The 27,688-nt window shown below is 45.7% G+C and overlaps 1 protein-coding gene across 1 annotated transcript; it reads right to left on the bottom strand.

Moving 5' to 3' along the window:
* Positions 1-27,688, bottom strand: LOC119937587 (lysozyme g-like protein 2). Its single transcript, XM_038757139.1, is given in 7 exon segments — positions 1-201; positions 6,469-6,755; positions 8,569-8,651; positions 8,653-8,696; positions 15,866-16,062; positions 19,165-19,305; positions 27,615-27,688. Coding segments are annotated over 7 exon segments (996 nt in total). The 5' UTR covers positions 27,658-27,688.

The following is a 27,688-nucleotide window of genomic DNA, read 5'->3' as shown; positions in this document are numbered from 1 at the left end:
TTAACCCCTCGTCCAACTGACGAGGGTGGTGAGGCCCGGGGGCGCCAATGACCCGGCCAAGGTCTCGCGCAGCAGAGGCGGGATTCGAACCCAGACCCCCGGGGCCGCGCGGCCTCTCCGGGATCCTCCTCTTCTTCGGCCGGGGGCTCGAAAAGCGTCCAGCACAGAGCCGGGCGCGCCGAGGCCAAAGCAGAGCTGCTCCTCCGAGGAGCCCCCCGGAGAGGGCGACTGCCCCCAGCCCCTCGGGCCTTTGGTCCTATTTATTGAGCGCTTACCGTGCGCGGGGCACTGTACTAAGCGCCTCCGAGGGCATTCTGGAACAACAGAACGGACACATTCCCCGCTGGAGCCCCTCCGGGCTCAGCTCTGGGATCCCTTCTAGTCTCATTCATTCATGCAATCATTTATTGAGCACTTACTGAGCGCAGGGCACTGTACTAAGCGCCTCAGAGTGTACTAGCACAACAGAACGGACGCATTCCCCGCTGGAGCCCCTCCAGGCTCAGTTCTGGGGCCCCTTCCAGGCCCATTCATTCACGCAATCTTACTTATTGAGCGCTTACCATGCACAGGGCACTATACTAAGCGCCTCAGAGGGTATTCTGGAACAACAGAATGGACACATTCTCTGCTGGAGCCCCTCGGTTCTGGGTTCCCTTCTCATTCATTCATGCGATCTTACTTATTGAGCACTTACCGTGTGCAGGGCACTGTACTAAGCGCCTCATAGGGCATTCTAGAACAACAGAACGGACACATTCCCCGGTGGAGCCCCTCCAGGGTCGGTTCTGGGTTCCCTTCTCATTCATTCATTCATGCAATCTTACTTATTGAGCTCTTACCGTGCGCAGGACACTGTACTAAGCACCTCAGAGGGTATTCTAGAACAACAGAGCGGACACATTCCCTGCTGGAGGCCCTCAAGTCTCAGTTCTGGGGCCCCTTCTAGTCTCATTCATTCATGCAATCTCACTTATTGAGCGCTTACCGTGCACAGGGCACTGTACTAAGCGCCTCAGAGAGTATTCTGGAACAACAGAATGGACACATTCCCCGCTGGAGCCCCTCGGTTCTGGGTTCCCTTCTCATTCATTCATTCATTCATGCAATCTTACTTCTTGAGCGCTTACCGCGTGCAGGGCACTGTACTAAGCGCCTCAGACGGTATTCTAGAACAACAGAATGGACACATTCCCCGCTGGAGCCCCTCGGTTCCGGGTTCCCTTCTCATTCATTCATTCATGCAATCTTACTCATTGAGCTCTTACCACGCGCAGGGCACTGTACTAAGCGCCTCAGAGGGTATTCTAGAACAACAGAATGGACACATTCCCTGCTGGAGGCCCTCAAGTCTCAGTTCTGGGGCCCCTTCTAGTCTCATTCATTCATGCAATCTCACTTATTGAGCGCTTACCGTGCTCAGGGCACTGTACTAAGCGCCTCAGAGGGTATTCTAGGACAACAGAACAGACACATTCTCCGCTGGAGCCCCTCGGTTCTGGGTTCCCTTCTCATTCATTCATTCATTCATGCAATCTTACTTATTGAGCACTTACCGTGTGCAGGGCACTGTACTAAACGCCTCAGAGGGCATTCTAGAACAACAGAACGAACACATTCCCCGCTGGAGCCCCTCCAGGCTCGGTTCTGGGTTCCCATCTCATTCATTCATTCATGCAATCTTACTTATTGAGCGCTTACCGCGGGCAGGGCACTGTACTAAGTGCCTCCGCGGGTCTTCTGGAACAACAGAGCGGACACATTCCCTGCCGGAGGCCCTCCAGGCTCAGTTCTGGGGCCCCTTCTAGTCTCCTTCATGCGATCTCACTTACTGAGCGCTTACCGTGCGCAGGGCACTGTACTAAGCGCCTCAGAGGGTATTCTAGGACAACAGAGCGGACACATTCCCCGCTGGAGCCCCTCCAGGCTCCCTTCTGGGTTCCCTTCACATTCATTCATTCATTCATTCATGCATGCAATCATTTATTGAGCACTTACCACACACAGGGCACTGTACTAAACGCCTCAGAGGGCATTCTGGAACAACAGAATGGACACATTCCCTGCCGGAGGCCCTCCAGGCTCAGTTCTGGGTTCCCTTCTAGTCTCATTCATTCATTCATTCATTCATTCTTACTTACTGAGCGCTTACCATGTGCAGGGCACTGTAGTAAGCGCCTCAGAGTGTATTCTGGAACAAGGGAATGGACACATTCCCCGCTGGAGCCCCTCCAGGCTCAGTTCTGGGATCCCTTCCGGTCTCATTCATTCATGCGATCGTTTATTGAGCACTTACTGAGCGCAGGGCACTGTACTAAGCGCCTCAGAGTGTACTAGCACAACAGAACGGACGCATTCCCCGCTGGAGCCCCTCCAGGCTCAGTTCTGGGGCCCCTTCCAGGCTCATTCATTCACGCAATCTCACTTATTGAGCGCTTACCATGCGCAGGGCACTGTACTAAGCGCCTCAGAGGGTATTCTGGAACAACAGAATGGACACATTCTCCACTGGAGCCCCTCGGTTCCGGGTTCCCTTCTCATTCATTCATTCATGCAATCTCACTTATTGAGCACTTACCGTGTGCAGGGCACTGTGCTAAGCGCCTCAGAGGGTACTCTAGAACAACAGAACGGACACATTCCCCGCTGGAGCCCCTCCAGGCTCCATTCTGGGTTCCCTTCTCATTCATTCATTCATTCATGCAATCTTACTTATTGAGCGCTTACCGCGGGCAGGGCACTGTACTATGCGCCTCAGAGGGTATTCTGGAACAACAGAACAGACACATTCCCTCATTCCCTTGCCGGAGGCCCTCAAGGCCCAGTTCTGGGGCCCCTTCTAGTCTCATTCATTCATGCAATCTCACTTATTGAGCGCTTACCGTGCGCAGGGCACTGTACTAAGCGCCTCAGAGGGTACTCTAGGACAACAGAATGGACACATTCCCTGCTGGAGCCCTTCCAGGCTCAGCTCTGGTTCCCTTCACATTCATTCATTCATTCATGCAATCATTTATTGAGCGCTTACTGCATGCAGGGCACTGTACTAAACACCTCGGTATTCTGGAACAACAGAATGGACACATTCCCTTGCCGGAGGCCCTCCAGGCTCCGTTCCGGGTTCCCTTCTCATTCATTCACGCAATCTTACTTATTGAGCACTCTTACCGTGTGCAGGGCACTGTACTAAGCGCCTCAGAGGGTATTCTGGAACAACAGAACGGACACATTCCCTGGTGGAGCCCCTCCAGGCTCAGTTCTGGAGCCCCTTCTAATCTCATTCATGCATGCAATCTCACTTATTGAGCGCTTACCGTGTGCAGGGCACTGTACTAAGCGCCTCAGAGGGTATTCTGGAACAACAGAACGGACACATTCCCTGGTGGAGCCCCTCCAGGCTCAGTTCTGGAGCCCCTTCCAATCTCATTCATGCATGCAATCTCACTTATTGAGCGCTTACCGTGCGCAGGGCACTGTACTAAGCACCTCAGAGGGTATTCTAGGACAACAGAATGGCCACATTCCCCGCTGGAGCCCCTCCAGGCTCCGTTCTGGGTTTCCTTCCCATTCATTCATTCATTCATTCATTCATTCATTCATGCAATCTTACTTATTGAGCACTTACCGCGTGCAGGGCACTGTACTAAACGCCTCAGCGGGTATTCTGGAACGATAGAGTGGACACATTCCCTTGCCAGAGGCCCTCCAGGCTCCGTTCTGGGTTCCCTTCTCATTCATTCATTCATTCATTCATGCAATCTTACTTATTGAGCGCTTACCACGGGCAGGGCACTGTACTAAGTGCCTCCGCAGGTCTTCTGGAACAACAGAGCGGACACATTCCCTGCTGGAGGCCCTCCAGGCTCAGTTCTGGGGCCCCTTCTAGTCTCCTTCATGCAATCTCACTTACTGAGCGCTTACCAGTGCACAGGGCACTGTACTGAGCGCCTCAGAGCGTATTCTGGAACAACAGAACGGACACATTCCCCGCTGGAGCCCCTCCAGGCTCGGTTCCGGGTTCCCTTCTCATTCACTCATTCATGCAATCTTATTTATTGGGCACTTACCGAGCACAGGGCACTGTACTAAGCGCCCCAGAGGGCATTCTGGAACAACAGAACGGACACGTTCCCCACTGGAGCCCCTCCAGGCTCCCTTCTGGGTTCCCTTCTCATTCATTCATTCATGCAATCTTACTTATTGAGCGCTTACCACGTGCAGGGCACTGTACTAAGCACCTCAGAGGGTATTCTAGAACTATATAGCCAACACACTCCCTGCTGGAGGCCCTCCAGGCTCAGTTCTGGGTTCCCTTCTAGTCTCATTCATTCATTCATTCATTCACACAATCTTACTTACTGAGCGCTTACCGCATGCAGGGCACTGTACTAAGCGCCTCAGAGGGCATTCTGGAACAAGAGAACGGACACAGTCCCTGCTGGAGCCCCTCCAGGCTCCATTCTGGGTTCCCTTCTAATAATTCATTCATTCATGCAATCTTACTTATTGAGCTCTTACTGTGCGCGGGGCACTGTACTAAGCACCCCAGAGCGCATTCTGGAACAACAGAACGGACACATTCCCCTCTGAAGCCCCTCCGGGCTCCGTTCCGGGGCCCCTTCTAGTCTCATTCATTCATGCAATCTTACTTATTGAGCACTTACCGCACGCAGGGCACTGTACTAAGCGCCTCAGAGGGTATTCTGGAGCAATAGAATGGACAAATCCCCTGCTGGAGCCCCTCCAGGCTCGCTTCTGGGGTCCCTTCTCATTCATTCATTCATGCAATCTTATTTATTGAGCACTTGCCACACACGGGGCACTGTACTAAGCGCCTCAGAGAGTACTCTAGAACAATAGAACAGACACATTCCCTGTTGGAACCTCTCCAGGCTCAGATCTGGGTTCCCTTCTAGTCTCATTCATTCATTCCTGCAATCTTACTTATTGAGCATTTACCTTGTGCAGGGCACTGTACTAAGCGCCTCAGAGAGTACTCTAGAACAATAGAACGGACACATTCCCCGCTGGAGTCCCTCCAGGCCCAGTTCTGGGGCCCCTTCTAGTCTCATTCATTCATGCAATCTTGCTTATTGAGCACTTACCGCGTGCAGGGCACTGTACTAAGCGCCTCAGAGGGTATTCTGGAACAATAGAACGGACACATTCCCCGCTGGAGCCCCTCCAGGCTCCGTTCTGAGTTTCCTTCTCATTCATTCATGCACTCTTACTTACTGAGCGCTTACCAGTGCACAGGGCACTGTACTAAGCGCCTCAGAGCATATTCTGGAACAACAGAACGGACACACTGCCAGCTGGAGCCCCTCCAGGCTCGGTTCTGGGTTCCCTTCTCATTCACTCATTCATGCAATCTTATTTATTGGGCGCTTACCGAGCGCAGGGCACTGTACTAAGCGCCTCAGAGGGCATTCTAGAACAACAGAACGGACACATTCCCCGCTGGAGCCCCTCCAGGCTCGGTTCCGGGTTCCCTTCACATTCACTCATTCATGCAATCTTACTTATTGAGCGCTTACCGGGCGCAGGGCACTGTACTAAGCGCCTCAGAGGGTATTCTGGAACAACAGAACGGACACATTCCCCGCTGGAGCCCCTCCAGGCTCGGTTCCGGGTTCCCTTCACATTCACTCATTCATGCAGTCTTACTTATTGAGCGCTTACCAGGCGCAGGGTACTGTACTAAGCGCCTCAGAGGGTATTCTGGAACAACAGAACGGACACATTCCCCACTGGAGCCCCTCCAGGCTCGGTTCCGGGTTCCCTTCTCATTCATTCATTCGTGCAGTCTTACTTATTGAGCGCTTACCAGCGCAGGGCACTGTACTAAGCGCCCCAGAGGGTATTCTGGAACAACAGAACGGACACATTCCCCGCTGGAGCCCCTCCAGGCTCGGTTCCGGGTTCCCTTCACATTCACTCATTCATGCAATCTTACTTATTGAGCGCTTACCAGGCGCAGGGCACTGTACTAAGCGCCTCAGAGGGTATTCTGGAACAACAGAACGGACACATTCCCCGCTGGAGCCCCTCCAGGCTCGGTTCCGGGTTCCCTTCTCATTCATTCATTCGTGCAGTCTTACTTATTGAGCGCTTACCAGCGCAGGGTACTGTACTAAGCGCCTCAGAGGGTATTCTGGAACAACAGAACGGACACATTCCCCGCTGGAGCCCCTCCAGGCTCGGTTCCGGGTTCCCTTCACATTCACTCATTCATGCAATCTTACTTATTGAGCGCTTACCAGGCGCAGGGCACTGTACTAAGCGCCTCAGAGGGTATTCTGGAACAACAGAACGGACACATTCCCCACTGGAGCCCCTCCAGGCCCAGTTCTGGGGCCCCTTCTAGTCTCATCCATTCAAGCAGTCTTACTTATCGAGCGCCTACTGCGTGCAGAGCGCTGTACTGAGCGCCGGGAAAGGCCGACTGGGCAACAGATCCCTATCCACCGACGGCCGGGGGAACAGGGTCCCGGCGGACGGCCTAGACCGGAGTGGACGGACGGCGGGGCCACCGGCGTTGGGTTTTCCGGGGTTCTCCCGGGTTTTTATTGGGAAGATCCGGGCCGGATCGCGGCCTACCCCGGGGCGTCCAGACAGTTGCCCCCACCCCGGCCCCCGGAAGCCGTGCTTCTTGTAAAACTGGGTGCGCGCCAGGATGTCGTTGGGATAGTCGACGTCCACGTCCTTGGGGCTCCCGACGGCGTCGATCCCCGACCGGTAAGCCAGGAGTCCCCCTGGAATGACACTCCGGTTAGAAGTCGGGCCTACTTATTGGGCGCCTACCGGGCGCGGGGCCGCCGTGCCGAGCGCCGGGGAGAGGACCGCATCCACGACGGCTGACGGGCCAGGGGAGCGGCCCGGCTCGGGGGGAAGAGCCCGGGCTTGGGAGTCCGAGGTCGTGGGTTCTAATCCCGCCTCCGCCACCGGTCAGCTGTGTGACCTTGGGCAAGTCACCGAAGCAGCGGGGCTCTCAGTGGAAAGAGCCCGGGCTCTGGAGTCAGAGGTCACGGGTTCGAAGCCCGGCTCCGCCAACTGTCAGCTGGGTGACTTTGGGCGAGTCACTTCACTTCTCTGGGCCTCAGTTCCCTCATCTGTCAAATGGGGATGAAGACGGTGAGCCCCCCGTGGGACAACCTGATCACCTTGTCACCTCCCCAGCGCTTAGAACAGTGCTTGGCACATAGTAAGCGCTTAACAAATATCATTATTATTATTCTGTAGGCCTCAGTGGCCTCATCTGGAAAATGGGGATGAAGACCGTGATCCCCCCGTGGGACAACCCGATCACCTTGTCACCTCCCCAACGCTTAGAACAGCGCTTGGCACATAGTAAGCGCTTAACAAATATCATCATTATTGTTATTCTGTAGGCCTCAGTGGCCTCATCTGGAAAATGGGGATGAAGACCGTGATCCCCCCGTGGGACAACCCGATCACCTTGTCACCTCCCCAACGCTTAGAACAGCGCTTTGCACATAGTAAGCGCTTAACAAATATCATCATTATTGTTATTCTCTAGACCTCAGTGGCCTCATCTGGAAAATGGGGATGAAGACCGTGAGCCCCCCGTGGGACAACCGGATCACCTCGTAACCTCCCCAGCGCTTAGAACAGTGCTTTGCACATAGTAAGCGCTTAATGCATACCATCATTATAATTATTATTCTCTGGGCCTCAGTTCCCTCATCTGTAAAATGGGGATGAAGTCCGTGAGCCCCCCGTGGGACAACCTGATCACCTTGTCACCTCCCCAGCGCTTAGAACAGTGCTTTGCACATAGTAAGCGCTTAACAAATATCATCATTATTGTTATCTGTAGGCCTCAGTGGCCTCATCTGGAAAATGGGGATGAAGACCGTGAGCCCCCCGTGGGACAACCCGATCACCTCGTAACCTCCCCAGCGCTTAGAACAGTGCTTGGCACATAGTAAGCGCTTAACAAATAAAATCATTATTGTTCATCATCATCATCATCAATCGTATTTATTGAGCGCTTACTATGTGCAGAGCACTGTACTAAGCGCTTGGGAAGTACAAACTGGCAACATATAGAGACAGTCCCTACACAACAGTGGGCTCACAGTCTAAAAGACTGTTAGTACAGTGCTCTGCATCATCATCATCATCATCAATCGTATTTGTTGAGCGCTTACTATGTGCAGAGCACTGTACTAAGCGCTTGGGAAGTACAAATTGGCAACATATAGCGACAGTCCCTACCCAACAGTGGGCTCACAGTCTAAAAGGGGGAGACAGGGAACAAAACCAAACATACTAACAAATATGATTATTATGAAATAAATATATCATCATCAATCGTATTTATTGAGCGCTTACTATGTGCAGAGCACTGTACTAAGCGCTTGGGAAGTACAAATTGGCAACATCTAGAGACAGTCCCTTCCCAACAGTGGGCTCACAGTCTAAAAGGGGGAGACAGAGAACAAAACCAAACATACTAACAAAATAAAATAAATAAAATAAAATAAATAGATAAATAAATAGAATAGAATAGAACATATATATAACGTATATATATATAACTACCTTTCAGATGCTGAGCGTCGTTCCAGAGCGGAAATCCTCTCTGAATTTCCTTGATTTTGTCGCTGAGGATCCCGGAGGCCTGGGTCTCCGCTTTCCCAACCGCCCACGGGCTGATAGATTTTATCCAGCTAAGGAAATCCAGACCACAGGGGTTGGTTGGCGAGGAGGAGGAGGATATTAGGAATAATAATTACATCTAAAAATAATCTAGAAACACAGTAAAATATCTCATAATTCGATCCATCAATCAATCAATCAATCGCATTTATTGAGCGCTTCCTGTGCGCGGAGCGCTGGAAGTCCAAGTTGGCAACATCTAGAGCCGGTCATCATCATCAACATCATCAATCGTATTTATGGAGCGCTTACTGTGTGCAGAGCACTGTACTAAGCGCTTGGGAAGTCCAAGTTGGCAACATCTAGAGACGGTCCCCACCCGACAGTGGGCTCAATGGGATTATAGCAATTATGATGATTATATCTAGAATGTATCATTAGATTGAATCGTATTGTATTATATATTATGTCCTATTATTCGTTATAATAATAGTATGTGTTATCATCATCAGTCGTATTTATGGAGCGCTTACTATGTGCAGAGCACTGTACTAAGCGCTTGGGAAGTCCAAGTTGGCAACATCTAGAGACGGTCCCCACCCGACAGTGGGCTCACAGTCTAGCAGATATTGTAATTCTATTAATGGAATTATAACAATTATGATGATTATATCTAGAATGTATCATTAGATTGAATCGTATTGTATTATATATTATGTCCTATTATTCGTTATAATAATAGTATGTGTTATCATCATCAATCGTATTTATTGAGTGCTTACTATGTGCAGAGCACTGTACTAAGCGCTTGGGAAGTACAAATTGGCAACATCTAGAGACGGTCCCCACCCGACAGTGGGCTCACGGTCTAGCAGATATAGTAATTCTATTAATGGGATTATAGCAATTATGATTATTATATCTAGAATGTATCATTAGATTGAATCGTACTGTATTATATATTATGTCCTATTATTCGTTATAATAATAGCATGTGTTATCATCATCAATCGTATTTATTGAGCGCTTACTATGTGCAGAGCACTGTACTAAGCGCTTGGGAAGTCCAAGTTGGCAACATCTAGAGACGGTCCCTACCCGACAGTGGGCTCACGGTCTAGCAGATATAGTAATTCTATTAATGGAATTATAACAATTATGATTATTATATCTAGAATGTATCATTAGACTGAATCGTATTGTATTATATATTATGTCATATTATTCGTTATAATGATAGTATGTGTTATCATCATCAATCGCATTTATTGAGCGCTTGCTGTGTGCAGAGCACTGTACTAAGCGCTTGGGAAGTACAAGTTGGCAACAGCTAGAGACGGTCCCTACCCGACAGTGGGCTCACAGTCTAAAAGGGGGAGACAGAGAACAAAACCAAACATACTAACAAAATATGATTATTATGAAATAAATATATCATCATCAATCGTATTTATTGAGCGCTTACTATGTGCAGAGCACTGTGCTAAGCGCTTGGGAAGTACAAGTTGGCAACATATAGAGACGGTCCCTACCCAACAGTGGGCTCACAGTCTAAAAGGGGGAGACGGAGAACAAAACCAAACATACTAACAAAATATGATTATTATGAAATAAATATATAATAATAATACACAGTATAGGCTATATGATCATTATATATGATACAACAATCGCATTACAATAGTATAATTATATAATAATTCTGATTATATCTATGATATATTATTATACTACAGCATGTTGTATTGTATTATATATCTCATATATTATATATTATTATGATGATATCATATAATTATTATAAAATGATCATATGGTGGTTTATGATATAGTAGAGCATATGATGATAATATATGACCTGATAATTACATTATAATAATGCAATCATAATTAATTATAATTATTATGTATTGTGCTGTATCATGGCATACAATTATTATGCACCGATATTATCATTGTCTTATTATAATGTACTTATCATGTCATATTATTATATATCCTACTATATTATACATCATTATTATTTAATATTAATAATGATATTAATGATTAATAATAATATTTAATAATAATAATGATGATGGTGGTGGTATTTGTTAAGCGCTTACTATGTGCCGAGCACTGTTCTAAGCGCTGGGGGGGATACAAGGTCGTCAGGTTGGCCCCCGGTCTTCATCCCCGCTTTGCAGATGAGGGGACTGAGGCCCAGAGAAGTGAAGCGACTCGCCCAAGGTCACACAGCTGACAAGTGAGCCCATTGTCGGGTAGGGACCGTCTCTCCAGGTTGCCGACTTGTCCTTCCCAAGCGCTCAGTACAGTCCACACGGTCAGCGCTCAATAAATACGACAGAATGAACGAAAGTGGTGGAGTCAGGATTAGAACCCACGACCTCGGACTCCCAAGCCGGGGATCTTGCCGCTGAGCCGCGCTGCTTCTCGGCGTGTTCGTTAAGCGCTTACTATGTGCCAAGCACTGTTCTAAGCACTGGGGGGATACAGGGTGATCAGGTGGGGCTCCCAGTCAATCAGTTGTATTTATTGAGCGCTTCCTGTGTGCAGAGCACTGTACTGAGCGCTTGGGAAGTACAAGTTGGCAACATATAGAGACAGTCCCTACCCAACAGTGGGCTCACACCTCATCCCCATTTTCCAGAGGAGGGAACTGAGGCCCAGAGAAGTCAAGTGACCCACCCAAAGTCACACAGTGAAGCAGCGTGGCTCAGTGGGAAGAGCCCGGGCTTGGGAGTCGGAGGTCGTGGGTTCTAATCCCGACTCTGCCATTTCTCAGCTGGGTGACTTTGGGCAAGTCACTTCACTTCTCTGGGCCTCAGTTCCCTCATCTGTCAAATGGGGATGAAGACTGGGAGCCCCCCGGGGGACAACCTCATCACCTTGCATCTCCCCCGGCGCTTAGAACAGTGCTCGGCACATACTAAGTGCTTCACCAATACCATCATCATTATTATTATTATTCTCCGGGCCTCAGAGACCTCATCTGGAAAATGGGGATGAAGACCTGATGACCTTGTATCTATTCCAGCGCGCTTAGAACAGCGCCTGGCACATAGTAAGCGCTTCACCAATACCATTATTATTATTATTCTCCGGGCCTCAGAGACCTCATCTGGAAAATGGGGATGAAGACCTGATGACCTTGTATCTATTCCAGCGCGCTTAGAACAGCGCCTGGCACATAGTAAGCGCCTCACAAACACCACCATCATTATTCTTCTTCTTCTCTGGGCCTCGGTTCCCTCATCTGTCAAATGGGGATGAAGACCGTGAGCCCCACGGGGGACAACCTGACGACCCTGTATCTCCCCCAGTGTGCTTAGAACAGTGCTCGGCACATAGTAAGCGCTTCACAAATACCATTATTATTATTATTATTATTATTATTATTATTATTATTATTTTCTGGGCCTCAGTGACCTCATCCGGAAAATGGGGATGAAGATGGTGAGTCCATCGTGGGACGACCCTCATATCCATTCCAGCACACTTAGAACAGCACTCGGCACATAGTAAGCGCCTCACCAATACCATTATTATTATTATTATTCTCTGGGCCTCAGTTCCCTCATCTGGAAAATGGGGGTGAAGACGGCGAGTCCATCGTGGGATGACCCTCGTATCTATTCCAGCGCGCTTAGAGCAGTGCTCGGCACATAGTAAGCGCCTCACCAATACCATCATTATTATTATTATTATTCTCTGGGCCTCAGTTCCCTCATCTGGAAAATGGGGATGAAGACGGCGAGTCCATCGTGGGACGACCCTAGTATCTATTCCAGCGCGCTTAGAACAGCGCTCGGCACATAGTAAGCGCCTCACCAATACCATTATTATTATTATTATTCTCTGGGCCTCAGTTCCCTCATCTGGAAAATGGGGGTGAAGACGGCAAGTCCATTGTGGGACAACCCTCGTAACTATTCCGGCGCGCTTAGAACAGCGCTCGGCACATAGTAAGCGCCTCACCAATACCATTATTATTATTATTATTCTCTGGGCCTCAGTTCCCTCATCCAGAAAATGGGGATGAAGATGGTGAGTCCACTGTGGGACGACCCTCGTATCTATTCCAGCGCGCTTAGAACAGCGCTCGGCACATAGTAAGCGCCTCACCAATACCATTATTATTATTATTCTCTGGGCCTCAGTTCCCTCATCTGGAAAATGGGGATGAAGATGGTGAGTCCATCGTGGGACGACCCTAGTATCTATTCCAGCGCGCTTAGAACAGCGCTCGGCACATAGTAAGCGCCTCACCAATACCATTATTATTATTCTCTGGGCCTCAGTTCCCTCATCCGGAAAATGGGGATGAAGACGGCAAGTCCATCGTGGGACGACCCTCGTATCTATTCCAGCGCGCTTAGAACAGCGCTCGGCACATAGTAAGCGCCTCACCAATACCATTATTATTATTATTATTCTCTGGGCCTCAGTTCCCTCATCTGGAAAATGGGGGTGAAGACGGCGAGTCCATCGTGGGATGACCCTCGTATCTATTCCAGCGTGCTTAGAGCAGTGCTCGGCACATAGTAAGCGCCTCACCAATACCATCATTACTATTATTATTATTCTCTGGGCCTCAGTTCCCTCATCTGGAAAATGGGGGTGAAGACGGCAAGTCCTTGTGGGACAACCCTCGTATCTATTCCGGCGCGCTTAGAACAGCGCTCGGCACATAGTAAGCACCTCACCAATACCATTATTATTATTATTCTCTGGGCCTCAGTTCCCTCATCCAGAAAATGGGGATGAAGATGGTGAGTCCATTGTGGGACGACCCTCGTATCTATTCCAGCGCGCTTAGAACAGCGCTCGGCACATAGTAAGCGCCTCACCAATACCATTATTATTATTATTATTATTATTATTATTCTCTGGGCCTCAGTTCCCTCATCCAGAAAATGGGGATGAAGACGGCGAGTCCATCGTGGGATGACTCTCGTATCTATTCCAGCGCGCTTAGAACAGCGCTTGGCACATAGTAAGCGCCTCACCAATACCATTATTATTATTATTATTCTCTGGGCCTCAGTTCCCTCATCCGGAAAATGGGGGTGAAGACGGCGAGTCCATCGTGGGACGACCCTCGTATCTATTCCGGCGCGCTTAGAACAGCGCTCGGCACATAGTAAGCGCCTCACCAATACCATTATTATTATTATTATTATTATTCTCTGGGCCTCAGTTCCCTCATCCGGAAAATGGGGATGAAGACGGCGAGTCCATCGTGGGACGACCCTCGTATCTATTCCGGCGCGCTTAGAACAGCGCTCGGCACATAGTAAGCGCCTCACCAATACCATTATTATTATTATTATTCTCTGGGCCTCAGTTCCCTCATCCGGAAAATGGGGGTGAAGACGGCGAGTCCATCGTGGGACGACCCTCGTATCTATTCCAGTGCGCTTAGAACAGCGCTTGGCACGTAGTAAGCGCCTCACCAATACCATTATTATTATTATTATTCTCTGGGCCTCAGTTCCCTCATCTGGAAAATGGGGATGAAGACGGCAAGTCCATCGTGGGACGACCCTCGTATCTATTCCAGCGCGCTTAGAGCAGTGCTCGGCACATAGTAAATGCTTCACAAATACCATTATTATTATTATTCTCTGGGCCTCAGTTCCCTCATCTGGAAAATGGGGATGAAGACGGCAGCCCCCCGGGGGACAACCCTCGTATCTATTCCAGCGTGCATGGAACAGTGCTCAGCACATAGTAAGCGCTCCACAAATACCATTATTATTATTTTTATTCTCTGGGCCTCAGTTCTCTCATCTGTCAAATGGGGATGGAGACCGTGAGCCCCACGGGGGGACAACCCGACGACCTTGCATCCCCCCCGGTGCTGAGAACAGCGCTCGGCACATAGTGAGCGCCTCAGAAACACCATCGTTACGATGGGGATTGTGGCCGTCGTGGATGGATGGAGGGTTCACCGAAGGAATTACCCGCATCAGGCCAAACCCGAGCTCCCGGTGATCCCAGCCGTTCCTGAGAACGGCCCCGATGTGGATGGATGAAGGGTTCACCGAAGGAATTACCCGCATCAGGCCGAACCCGAGCTCCCGGTGATCCCAGCCGTTCCCGAGAACGGCCCCGACGTGGATGGGTGGAGCTTTCACCGAAAGGAATGACCCACATCAGGCCGAACCTGATCCCAGCCGTTCCTGAGAAAGGCCCCGACGTGGATGGATGAAGGGTTCACCGAAGGAATTACCCGCATCAGGCCAAACCCGAGCTCCTGGTATTCCCAGCCATTCCTGAGAACGGCCCTGACGTGGATGGATGGAGCATTCACTGAAAGGAATTATCCGCATCATGCCAAACCCGAGCGCCCGGTGATCCCAGCCATTCCTGAGAACGGCCCCGATGCGGATGGATGGAGCATTCACCGAAAGGAATTACCCGCATCAGGCCAAACCCAAGCTCCCAGTGTTCCCAGCCATTCCTGAGAACGGCCCCGACGCGGATGGATGAAGGGTTCACCGAAGGAATTACCCGCATCAGGCCGAACCTGAGCTCCCAGTGATCCCAGCCATTCCCGAGAACGGCCCCGACGTGGATGGGTGGAGCATTCACCGAAAGGAATTACCCACATCAGGCCGAACCTGATCCCAGCCGTTCCTGAGAAAGGCCCCGACGTGGATGGATGAAAGGTTCACCAAAGTAATTACCAGCATCAGGCCAAACCTGAGCTCCTGGTGATCCCAGCTGTTCCTGAGAACGGCCCTGATGTGGATGGATGAAGGGTTCACTGAAGGAATTACCCACATCAGGCCAAACCTGAGCTCCCGGTGATCCCAGCCGTACCTGAGAACGGCCCCGATGCGGATGGACGGAGCGTTCACCGAAAGGAACTACCCGCGTCAGGCCGAACCCGAGCTCCCGGTGTTCCCAGCCATTCCTGAGAACGGCCCCGACGTGGATGGATGAAGGGCTCGCCATTACCAGCATCAGGCCAAACCGGAGCTCCCGGTGTTCCCAGCCGTTCCCGAGAACGGCCCCGACGTGGATGGGTGGAGCGTTCACCGAAAGGAATTACCCGCATCAGGCCGAACCTGATCCCAGCCGTTCCTGAGAACGGCCCTAACGTGGATGGACGGAGCGTTCGCCAAAAGGAATTACCCGCAGCAGGCCGAACCCGAGCTCCCGGTGATCCCCGCCGTTCCTGAGAACGGCCCCGAAGTGGACGGATGAAGGGTTCACCGAAAGGAATTACCTGCATGAGGCCGAACCTGAGCTCCCGGTGATCCCAGCCGTTCCTGAGAACGGTCCCGACGTGGGTCTCCCGGGAAATGAGGGCGGCGAGCAGAGCGGGGTCGATGCACTGCCGTCGCCCCACTTCTTCGATCACCGTCCGGTACTTCCTCAGGGGCGGCAAATCCAGCTCCGCAAACATCTCCGAGCCGGGAATCCCTGCGGAGCACAGTCGGATTTCAGTCAGTCGGATTTAAGGAGCGCTTCCGGTCATAATAATAATGGACCGTCCCTATCTGTTGCCGATTTGCCCTTCCCAAGCGCTCAGTACGGTGCTCTGCCCACGGTAAGCGCTCAATAAATACCATTGTGTCTCTAGCTCTCGTTGTATTTAGGGAGGGCTCAGTGGAAAGAGCCCGGGCTTGGGAGTCAGAGGTCATGGGTTCAAATTCCGACTCCGCTCACTGTCCGCTGTGTGACTTTGGGCCAGTCACTTCACTTCTCTGGGCCTCAGTTCCCTCTCTATCAAATGGGGGTGAAGGCCGGGAGCCCCCCGTGGGACAACCTGATCACCTGGTAGTCATTCAAGCCATTCAATCGTATTTATTGAGCGCTTACTGTCTGCAGAGCACTGTTGTAACCTCCCCAGTGCTTAGAACAGTGCTTTGCACATAGTAAGGGCTTAATAAACGCCATTATTATTATTATTAGCAGTGGTTGGCACATAGTAAGCACTTCACAAACACCATCATTCTCATTATCATGATTATTATTCTCCACAAATACCATCATTCTTATTATCATTATTTTAGTAACAGTGCTCAGCACATAGTAAGCGCTTCCCGAACACCATCATCCTCATTATTATGATTATTATTCTCAAGAAGTACCATCATTCTCATTATTATTATTTTAGTAACAGTGCTCGGCACATAGTAAGCACTTCCCAAACACCATCATCCTCATTATCATGATTATTATTCTCCACAAATACCATCATTCTCATTATTATTATTTTTAGTAACAGTGCTCGGCACATAGTAAGCGCTTCCCGAACACCATCATTCTCATTATTAAGATTATTATTCTCCACAAGTACCATCATTCTCATTATTATTATTTTATCAACAGTGCTCGGCACATAGTAAGCACTTCCCAAACACCATCATTCTCATTATTATTACTTTAGTAACCATGCTTGGCACACTAAGCGCTTCCCAAACACCATCATTCTCATTATTAAGATTATTATTCTCCACAAGTACCATCATTCTCATTATTATTATTTTATCAACAGTGCTCGGCACATAGTAAGCGCTTCCCAAACACCATCATTCTCATTATTATTACTTTAGTAACCATGCTTGGCACACTAAGCGCTTCCCAAACACCATCATTCTCATTATTATGATTATTATTCTCCACAAATACCATCATTCTCATTATTATTATTTTATCAACAGTGCTCGGCACATAGTAAGCGCTTCCCAAACACCATCATTCTCATTATTCTGATTATTATTCTCTAATACCATCATTCTGATTATTATTTTTTTATTAACAGTGGTCGGCACATAGTAAGTGCTTCCCAAACACCACCATCCTCATTATTATGATTATTATTCTCCACAAATACCATCATTCTCATTATCATTATTTTAGTAACAGTGCTCGGCACATAGTAAGTGCTTCCCAAACACCCTCATTCTCATTATTATGATTATTATTCTCCACAAATCCCATCATTCTCATTATCATTATTTTAGTAACAGTGCTCGGCACATAGTAAGCGCTTCCCAAACACCTTCATTCTCATTATTATGATTATCATTCTCCACAAATCCCATCATTCTCATTATTATTATTTTAGTAACAGTGCTCGGCACATAGTAAGCGCTTCCCAAACACCTTCATTCTCATTATTATGATTATCATTCTCCACAAATACCATCATTCTCATTATTATTATTTTATCAACAGTGCTCGGCACATAGTAAGCGCTTCCCAAACACCATCATTCTCATTATTCTGATTATTACTCTCTACAAATACCATCATTCTCATTATCATTTTTTTATTAACAGTGCTCGGCACATAGTAAGCGCTTCCCAAACACCATCATCCTCATTATTATGATTGTTATTCTCCACAAATACCATCATTCTCATTATTATTACTTTAGTAACAGTGCTCGGCGCATAGTAAGCGCTTCCCAAACACCATCATTCTCATTATTCTGATTATTATTCTCCACAAATACCATCATTCTCATTATCATTATTTTAGTAACAGTGCTCGACACATAGTAAGTGCTTCACAAATTCCATCATTCTCATTATTATGATTATTATTCTCCACAAATACCATCATTCTTATTATTATTATTTTAGTAACAGTGCTCGGCACATAGTAAGCGCTTCACAAAAACCATCATTCTCATTATTATTACTTTAGTAACCATGCTCAGCACACTAAGCGCTTCCCAAACACCATCATTCTCATTATTATGATTATTATTCTCCACAAATACCATCATTCTCATTATCATTATTTTATCAACAGTTCTCGGCACATAGTAAGCGCTTCCCAAACACCATCATTCTCATTATTCTGATTATTACTCTCTACAAATACCATCATTCTCATTATTATTATTTTAGTAACAGTGCTCGGCACGTAGTAAGCGCTTCCCAAACACCATCATCCTCATTATCATGATTATTATTCTCCACAAATACCATCATTCTCATTATTATTAGTTTAGTAACAGTGCTCGGCACATAGTAAGCGCTTCCCAAACACCACCATTCTCATTATTATGATTATTAATCTCTACAAATACCATCATTCTCATTATTATTTTTTTATTAACAGTGCTCGGCACATAGTAAGTGCTTCATAAACACCACCATCCTCATTATTATGATTATTATTCTCAGCAAATACCATCATTATGATGATTATGATTATTATTATTATGGTTATTATTCTCTCCCCCTTCCATGCCTCTTGGCTGACGAGGGTTCGGAGAGGCGGCCCAGATGGGAATGTCGGGATACCGAGATGGAAAATGGGTGTGGGGTGGGGAATTTCCAACTTGTCCTTCCCAAGCGCTTAGTCCAGTGCTCCGCACACGGTAAGCGCTCAATAAATACGACTGAATGGACGAATGCGGGAATTTCCCAATGGGCGAGCCCCTGAGGCCTGGAAAAAGCGGGAAAAGGAGAGGGAACGGCCACGTGTTCCTCCCATTCCTTCCATGCCTTCCTTCCGGCGGATTTTGGGAGCGCTCCTGATGTGCAGGGCGCTCAGTACACTCACCACAGTTGCTCAAATGTTCCTCCCCACAGGCAATCCCGGAGGTCTGCATGGTCCTGACGTCCCCGAAGCAGCCGTGATACGAGCGAGGGGGCAGGTGGGGGGGTCGGGGCGGGAAATATTGGGGGGTCCCCTCCGACGGGCCTGGAAAGGAAGAGGGAGAGCGCTGTACTGAGCGGCAGGGCTGAAGGTCGTGGGTTCGAATCCAAGGTAATGATAATAATAATCAAAATAATAAGAATAATAATAATGGTATTTGTTAAGCGCTTACTATGGGCCGAGCACTGTTCATTCATTCATTCATTCAATCATATTTATTGAGCACTTACTGTGTGTAGAGCACTGTACTAAGCGCTTGGACTGTACTAAGCGCTGGGGTGATGATAATAATAATAATAATAATAATAATGGTATTTGTTAAGCACTTACTAGGTGCCGAGCACTGTTCTAAGCGCTGGGGGAGATCCAAGGTCATGATAACGATAATTAATAATGATGGTATTTGTTAAGCGCTTACTATGGGCCGAGCACTGTTCATTCATTCATTCAATCGTATTTATTGAGGGCTTACTGTGTGCGGAGCACTGTACTAAGCACTTGGACTGTACTAAGCACTGGGGTGGTGATAATAATAATAATAATAATAATAATAATAGTATTTGTTAAGTGCTTACTAGGTGCCGAGCACTATTCTAAGCGCTGGGGGAGATCCAAGGTCATGATAATGATAATTAATAATGATGGTATTTGTTAAGCGCTTACTATGGGCCGAGCACTGTTCATTCATTCATTCAATCGTATTTATTGAGGGCTTACTGTGTGCGGAGCACTGTACTAAGCACTTGGACTGTACTAAGCGCTGGGGTGATGATAATAATAATAATAATGGTATTTGTTAAGCGCTTACTAGGTGCCGAGCACTGTTCTAAGCGCTGGGGGAGATCCAAGGTAATGATAATGATAATTAATAGTGATGGTATTTGTTAAGCGTTTACTATGGGCCGAGCATTGTTCATTCATTCATTCATTCATTCAATCGTATTTATTGAGCGCTTACTGTGTGCGGAGCACTGTACTAAGCGCTTGGACTGTACTAAGCGCTGGGGTGATGATGATGATGATAATAATAATAATAATAATAATAATAATGGTATTTGTTAAGTGCTTACTAGGTGCCGAGCACTGTTCTAAACGCTGAGGGAGGTCCAAGGTCATGATAACAATAATTAATAATGATGGTATTTGTTAAGCGCTTACTATGGGCCGAGCACTGTTCATTCATTCATTCAATCGTATTTATTGAGGGCTTACTGTGTGCGGAGCACTGTACCAAGCGCTTGGACTGTACTAAGCACTGGGGTGATAATAATAATAATAATAATAATAATAATAATAATAATAATAATAATAATGGTATTTGTTAAGCGCTTACTAGGTGCCGAGCACTGTTCTAAGCGCTGGGGGAGATCCAAGGTCATGATAATGATAATTAATAATGATGGTGTTTGTTAAGCGCTTACTATGGGCCGAGCACTGTTCATTCATTCATTCAATCGTATTTATTGAGGGCTTACTGTGTGCGGAGCACTGTACTAAGCACTTGGACTGTACTAAGCGCTGGGGTGATGATAATAATAATAATAATGGTATTTGTTAAGTGCTTACTAGGTGCCGAGCACTGTTCTAAGCACTGGGGGAGATCCAAGGTAATGATAATGATAATTAATAATGATGGTATTTGTTAAGCGTTTACTATGGGCCGAGCATTGTTCATTCATTCATTCATTCATTCATTCAATCGTATTTATTGAGCGCTTACTGTGTGCGGAGCACTGTACTAAGCGCTTGGACTGTACTAAGCGCTGGGGTGATGATGATGATAATAATAATAATAATAATAATAATAATAATAATAATAATGGTATTTGTTAAGTGCTTACTAGGTGCCGAGCACTGTTCTAAACGCTGAGGGAGGTCCAAGGTAATGATAACAATAATTAATAATGATGGTATTTGTTAAGCGCTTACTATGGGCCGAGCACTGTTCATTCATTCATTCAATCGTATTTATTGAGGGCTTACTGTGTGCGGAGCACTGTACTAAGCGCTTGGACTGTACTAAGCACTGGGGTGATAATAATAATAATAATAATAATAATAATAATAATAATAATAATAATGGTATTTGTTAAGCGCTTACTAGGTGCCGAGCACTGTTCTAAGCGCTGGGGGAGATCCAAGGTCATGATAATGATAATTAATAATGATGGTGTTTGTTAAGCGCTTACTATGGGCCGAGCACTGTTCATTCATTCATTCAATCGTATTTATTGAGGGCTTACTGTGTGCGGAGCACTGTACTAAGCACTTGGACTGTACTAAGCGCTGGGGTGATGATAATAATAATAATAATGGTATTTGTTAAGTGCTTACTAGGTGCCGAGCACTGTTCTAAGCGCTGGGGGAGATCCAAGGTAATGATAATGATAATTAATAATGATGGTATTTGTTAAGCGTTTACTATGGGCCGAGCATTGTTCATTCATTCATTCATTCATTCATTCAATTGTATTTATTGAGCGCTTACTGTGTGCGGAGCACTGTACTAAGCGCTTGGACTGTACTAAGCGCTGGGGTGATGATGATGATAATAATAATAATAATAATAATGATAATGGTATTTGTTAAGTGCTTACTAGGTGCCGAGCACTGTTCTAAGCACTGGGGGAGATCCAAGGTCATGATAACAATAATTAATAATGATGGTATTTGTTAAGCGCTTACTATGGGCCGAGCACTGTTCATTCATTCATTCAATCGTATTTATTGAGGGCTTACTGTGTGCGGAGCACTGTACTAAGCGCTTGGACTGTACTAAGCGCTGGGGTGATGATAATAATAATAATAATTATTATTATTATAATAATAATGGCATTTGTTAAGCGCTTACTAGGTGCCGAGCACTGTTCTAAGCGTTGGGGGAGGTCCAAGGTAATGATAACAATAATTAATAATGATGGTATTTGTTAAGCGCTTATTATGGGCCAAGCACTGTTCATTCATTCATTCAATCAATCGTATTTATTGAGCGCTTACTGTGTGCAGAGCACTGTACTAAATGCTTGGACTGTACTAAGCACCAGGGTGATGATAATAATAACAATAATAATAATAATGGCATTTGTTAAGCACTTACTAGGTGCCGAGCACTGCTCTAAGCGTTGGGGGAGGTCCAAGGTAGTGATAACGACCATTAATAATGATTGTATTTGTTAAGTGCTTATTATGGGCCAAGCACTGTTCATTCATTCATTCAATCAATCGTATTTATTGAGCGCTTACTGTGTGCAGAGCACTGGACTAAGCGCTTGGACTGTACTAAGCGCTGGGGTGGATCCAAGGTAATGATAACAATAATTAATAATGATGGTATTTGTTAAGCGCTTACTATGGGCCGAGCACTGTTCTAAGCGCTGGGGAAGATCCAAGGTGACAATAATAATAATAATTAATAATGATGGTATTTGTAAAGCGCTTACTGTGGTCCGAGCACTGTTCTAAGCGCTGGGATTGATAAGCGCTCAATAAATATGATTGAATGAATGAATGTATAAAATCAAGGTAATAATAATAATAACATAATAGTATTTGTTAAGCACTTACTATGTGCTGAGCACTGTTCTAAACGCTGGGGGAGATCCAAGGTAATAATAATAATAATTAATAATGATGGTATTTGTTAAGCACTTACTAGGTGCCGGGCACTGTTCTAAGCGCTGGGGTTGATCCAAGGTAATGATAATAATCGTAATAATAATGGTATTTGTTAAGCACTTACTAGGTGCCGAGCCCTGTTCTAAGCACTGGGATTGATAAACACTCAATAAATACGATTGAATGAATGAATGAAATCAAGGTAATAATAATGTAATAATAGTATTTGTTAAGCGCTTACTATGTGCCGAGCACTGTTCTAAGCGCTGGGGGAGATCCAAGGTAATGATAATAATAATTAATAATGATGGTATTTGTTAAGCGCTTACTATGGGCCGAGCACTGTTCTAAGCGCTGGGGTTGATCCAAGGTAATGATAATAATAATAATAATAATGGTATTTGTTAAGCGCTTACTAGGTGCCAAGCACTGTTCTAAGCACTAAGGAGTGATAAGCGCTCAATAAATACGATTGAATGAATGAATGAAATCAAGGTAATAATAATGTAATAATAGTATTTGTTAAGCACTTACTATGTGCCGAGCACTGTTCTAAGCGCTGGGGGAGATCCAAGGTAATAATAATAATAATTAATAATGATGGTATTTGTTAAGCGCTTACTATGTGCCGAGTACTGTTCTAAGTGCTGGGGGAGATCCAAGGTAATGATAATAATAATCATAATAATAATGGTATTTGTTAAGCGCTTACTATGTGCCGAGCACTGTTCTAAGCACTGGGATTGATAAGCGCTCAATAAATACGATTGAATGAATGAATGAATGAATGAATGAACCCAAGGTAATAATAATAATAATAATAATAATAATGGTATTTGTTAAGCGCTTACTATGTGCCAAGCACTGTTCTAAGCGCTGAGTGGGATACAAGGTGATCAGGTTGTCCCCCGTGGGGCTCCCAGTCTTCATCCCCATTTTCCAGATGAGGGAACTGAGGCCCAGAGAAGCTAAGCGACTTGCCCAAGGTCACACAGCTGACGATCGGTGGGGGCGGGATTTGAACCCAGGACCTCGGACTCCCAAGCCCGGGCCCTTTCCATCGTCCGCCATGGGACCTTGGATGAGTCATTTCCCTTCTCTGGGCCTCGGTTTCCTCCTCTGGAAAATGGGGAGCCCCACGGGGGACAACCGGTTGACCCTGCATCCCCCCCGGCGCTTAATACAGTGCCCGGCACGTAGTAAGTGCTTAACAGATGCCGTAATTACCGTTCATTCATCCGTTCAATCGTATTTATTGAGCGCTCACTGTGTGCAGAGCACTGTACTAAGCGCTTAATTGTTACTACGAAGAGACGCGGGCGCGGCTCGGTGGGAAGAGCCCGGGCTAGGGAGTCGGAGGTCCTGGGTTCGAATCCCGGCCCCGCCACTTGTCAGCTGTGGGACTTTGGGCGAGTCACTTCACTTCTCTGGGCCTCAGTTGCCTCACCTGGAAAATGGGGATGAAGACCGGGAGCCCCACGGGGGACAACCTCATCACCTTGCACCTCCCCCAGCGCTTAGAACAGTGCTTGGCACATAGTAAGCGCTTAACAAATGCCATTATTATTACCTTGGACCCCCCCCCCCAGCGCTTAGTACAGTGCCCGGCACGTAGTAAGTGCTTAACAGATGCCGTAATTATTGTTCATTCATCCGTTCAATCGTATTATTAACAAATATTATTATCATTAACCAAATACCATTATTATTATTATTATTATTATTATTATTATTATTACCTTGGATCCCCCCAGCGCTTAGAACAGTGCTCGGCACATAGTTAGAGCTTAACAAATACCATTATTATTATTATTATTATTATTATTATCTTGGATCCCCCCAGCGCTTAGAACAGTGCTCGGCACATAGTTAGAGCTTAACAAATACTATTATTATTATTATTATTATTATTATTATCTTGGATCCCCCCCAGCGCTTAGAACCGTGCTCGGCACATAGAGCTTAACAAATACCATTATTATTGTTATTATTATTATTATTATTATTATTATTATTATTATTATTATTATTATCATCTTGGATCCCCCCAGCGCTTAGAACAGTGCTCGGCACATAGTAAGCGCTTAACAAATACTATTATTATCATTATCATTATTATTATTACCTTGGATCCCCCCGCATCGCTTAAAACAGTGCTCGGCACATACTAAGCGCTTAACAAATACTATTATTATTACCTTGGATCTCCCCCAGCGCTTAGAACAGTGCTCGGCACATAGTAAGCGCTTAACAAATATTATTATTATTATTATTATTATTATTATTATTATTATTATTATTACCTTGGATCTCCCCCAGCGCTTAGAACAGTGCTCGGCACATAGTAAGCGCTTAACAAATATTGTTATTATTATTATTATTATTATTATTATTATTATTATTATTATTATTATTATTACCTTGGACCCCCCCCAGCGCTTAGTACAGTGCCCAGCACGTAGTAAGTGCTTAACAGATGCCGTAATTATTGTTCATTCATCCGTTCAATCGTACTATTAACAAATATTATTATCATTATTATTACCTTGGATCCCCCCCAGCGCTTAGAACAGTGCTCGGCATATAGTAAGCGCTTAACCAAATACTATTATTATTATTATTATTATTATTATTATTATTATTATTATTATTATTACCTTGGATCCCCCCAGCGCTTAGAACAGTGCTCGGCACATAGTTAGAGCTTAACAAATACCATCATTATTATTATTATTATTATTATTATTATTATTATTATTATCTTGGATCCCCCCAGCGCTTAGAACAGTGCTCGGCACATAGTTAGAGCTTAACAAATACTATTATTATTATTATTATTATTATTATTATTATTATTATTATTATTATTATTATCTTGGATCCCCCCCAGCGCTTAGAACCGTGCTCGGCACATAGAGCTTAACAAATACCATTATTATTATTATCATTATTATTATTATTATTATTATTATTATTATCTTGGATCCCCCCAGCGCTTAGAACAGTGCTCGGCACATAGAGCTTAACAAATACTATTATTATTATTATTATTATTATTATCATTATCATTATCATTATTATTATTATTATCTTGGATCCCCCCCAGCGCTTAGAACCGTGCTCGGCACATAGAGCTTAACAAATACCATTATTATTATTATTATTATTATTATTATCTTGGATCCCCCCAGCGCTTAGAACAGTGCTCGGCACATAGTAAGCGCTTAACAAATACTATTATTATCATTATGATTATTATTATTACCTTGGATCCCCCCGCATCGCTTAAAACAGTGCTCGGCACATACTAAGCGCTTAACAAATACTATTATTATTACCTTGGATCCCCCCAGCGCTTAGAACAGTGCTCGGCACATAGTAAGCGCTTAACAAATATTATTATTATTATTATTATTATTACCTTGGATCCCCCCCCAGCGCTTAGAACAGTGCTTGGCACACAGTAAGCGCTTAACAAATATTATTATCATTATTATTACCTTGGATTCCCCCCCAGCGCTTAGAACAGTGCTCGGCATATAGTAAGCGCTTAACCAAATACCATTATTATTATTATTATTATTATTATTATTATTATTATTATTATTACCTTGGATCTCCCCCAGCGCTTAGAACAGTGCTCGGCACATAGTAAGCGCGTAACCAATACCATCATTATTATTATTATCATTATTATTTTTATTATTATTACCTTGCATCTCCCCCAGCGCTTAGAACAGTGCTTGGCACATAGTAAGCGCTTAACCAATACCATCATTATTATTATCATCATTATTATTTTATTATTATTACCTTGCATCTCCCCCAGCGCTTAGAACAGTGCTCGGCACATAGTAAGCGCTTAACAAATACCGTTATTATCATTATTATCCTTATTATTATTGTTGTTACTATTATTACCTTGTATCTCCCCCAGCGCTTAGAACAGTGCTCGGCACATAGTAAGCGCTTAATGAATACCATCGTTATTATTATTATTATTATTATCATTATTATTATTATTATTACCTTGCATCTCCCCCAGCGCCTAGAACAGTGCTCAGCACATAGTAAGCGCTTAACAAATACCGTTATTATCCTTATTATCCTTATTATTATTGTTGTTACTGTTATTACCTTGGAGCTCCCCCAGCGCTTAGAACAGTGCTCGGCACATAGTAAGCGCTTAATGAATACCATCGTTATTATTATTATTATTATTATTAATTATTATTATTATTATCGAATAATTGTCTCCCCCTTCTAGACCGTGAGCCCGTCGTTGGGTAGGGATCGTCTCTGTTGCCGAATTGTACTTTCCAAGCGCTTAGTACAGTGCTCTGCACACAGGAAGCGCTCAATAAATACAATGGAATGAATGAATAATACTGTAATTATTATGATGATGATGATTAGTTATTTATCTCAATGTCTCTCTCCCCCCTCTAGACTCTAATTCTTATTATTAGTCATTTATATCGATGTGTCTCTCCCCCCTCTCTAAACTGGCTGGGGGCCGGGAACATGTCCATCACCCCCAAGCGCTCAGTACAGTGTCCCGTAAACGGGAGGCGCTCAGTAAATGGTCGTTGGGCGAGATGAATCGATGGAGGTAAATGGATAAACGGAGGCCGTCCCGAAATTGCCCCCTCCCCCCCGAGGAGAGTGGACGAGACGCCACCGTCTCCCGGAGGCGTCCAATAGATACCGACTGGCGTCCAGTTCATCCCACGACTCACCCAGCAGGGCGCAGAGCCCCAGGAGCGGGAGAAGAAGCCACATCTCGGGACGGGGGGAATCTCCTCTGCGACCC

The sequence above is a fragment of the Tachyglossus aculeatus genome, chromosome 15 (assembly GCF_015852505.1).
Source record: "Tachyglossus aculeatus isolate mTacAcu1 chromosome 15, mTacAcu1.pri, whole genome shotgun sequence".
Classification (NCBI taxonomy): Eukaryota; Metazoa; Chordata; class Mammalia; order Monotremata; family Tachyglossidae; genus Tachyglossus; species Tachyglossus aculeatus.
Note: the sequence above shows the minus strand (reverse complement) of the source record. Positions and strands in the feature narration are given on the sequence as shown.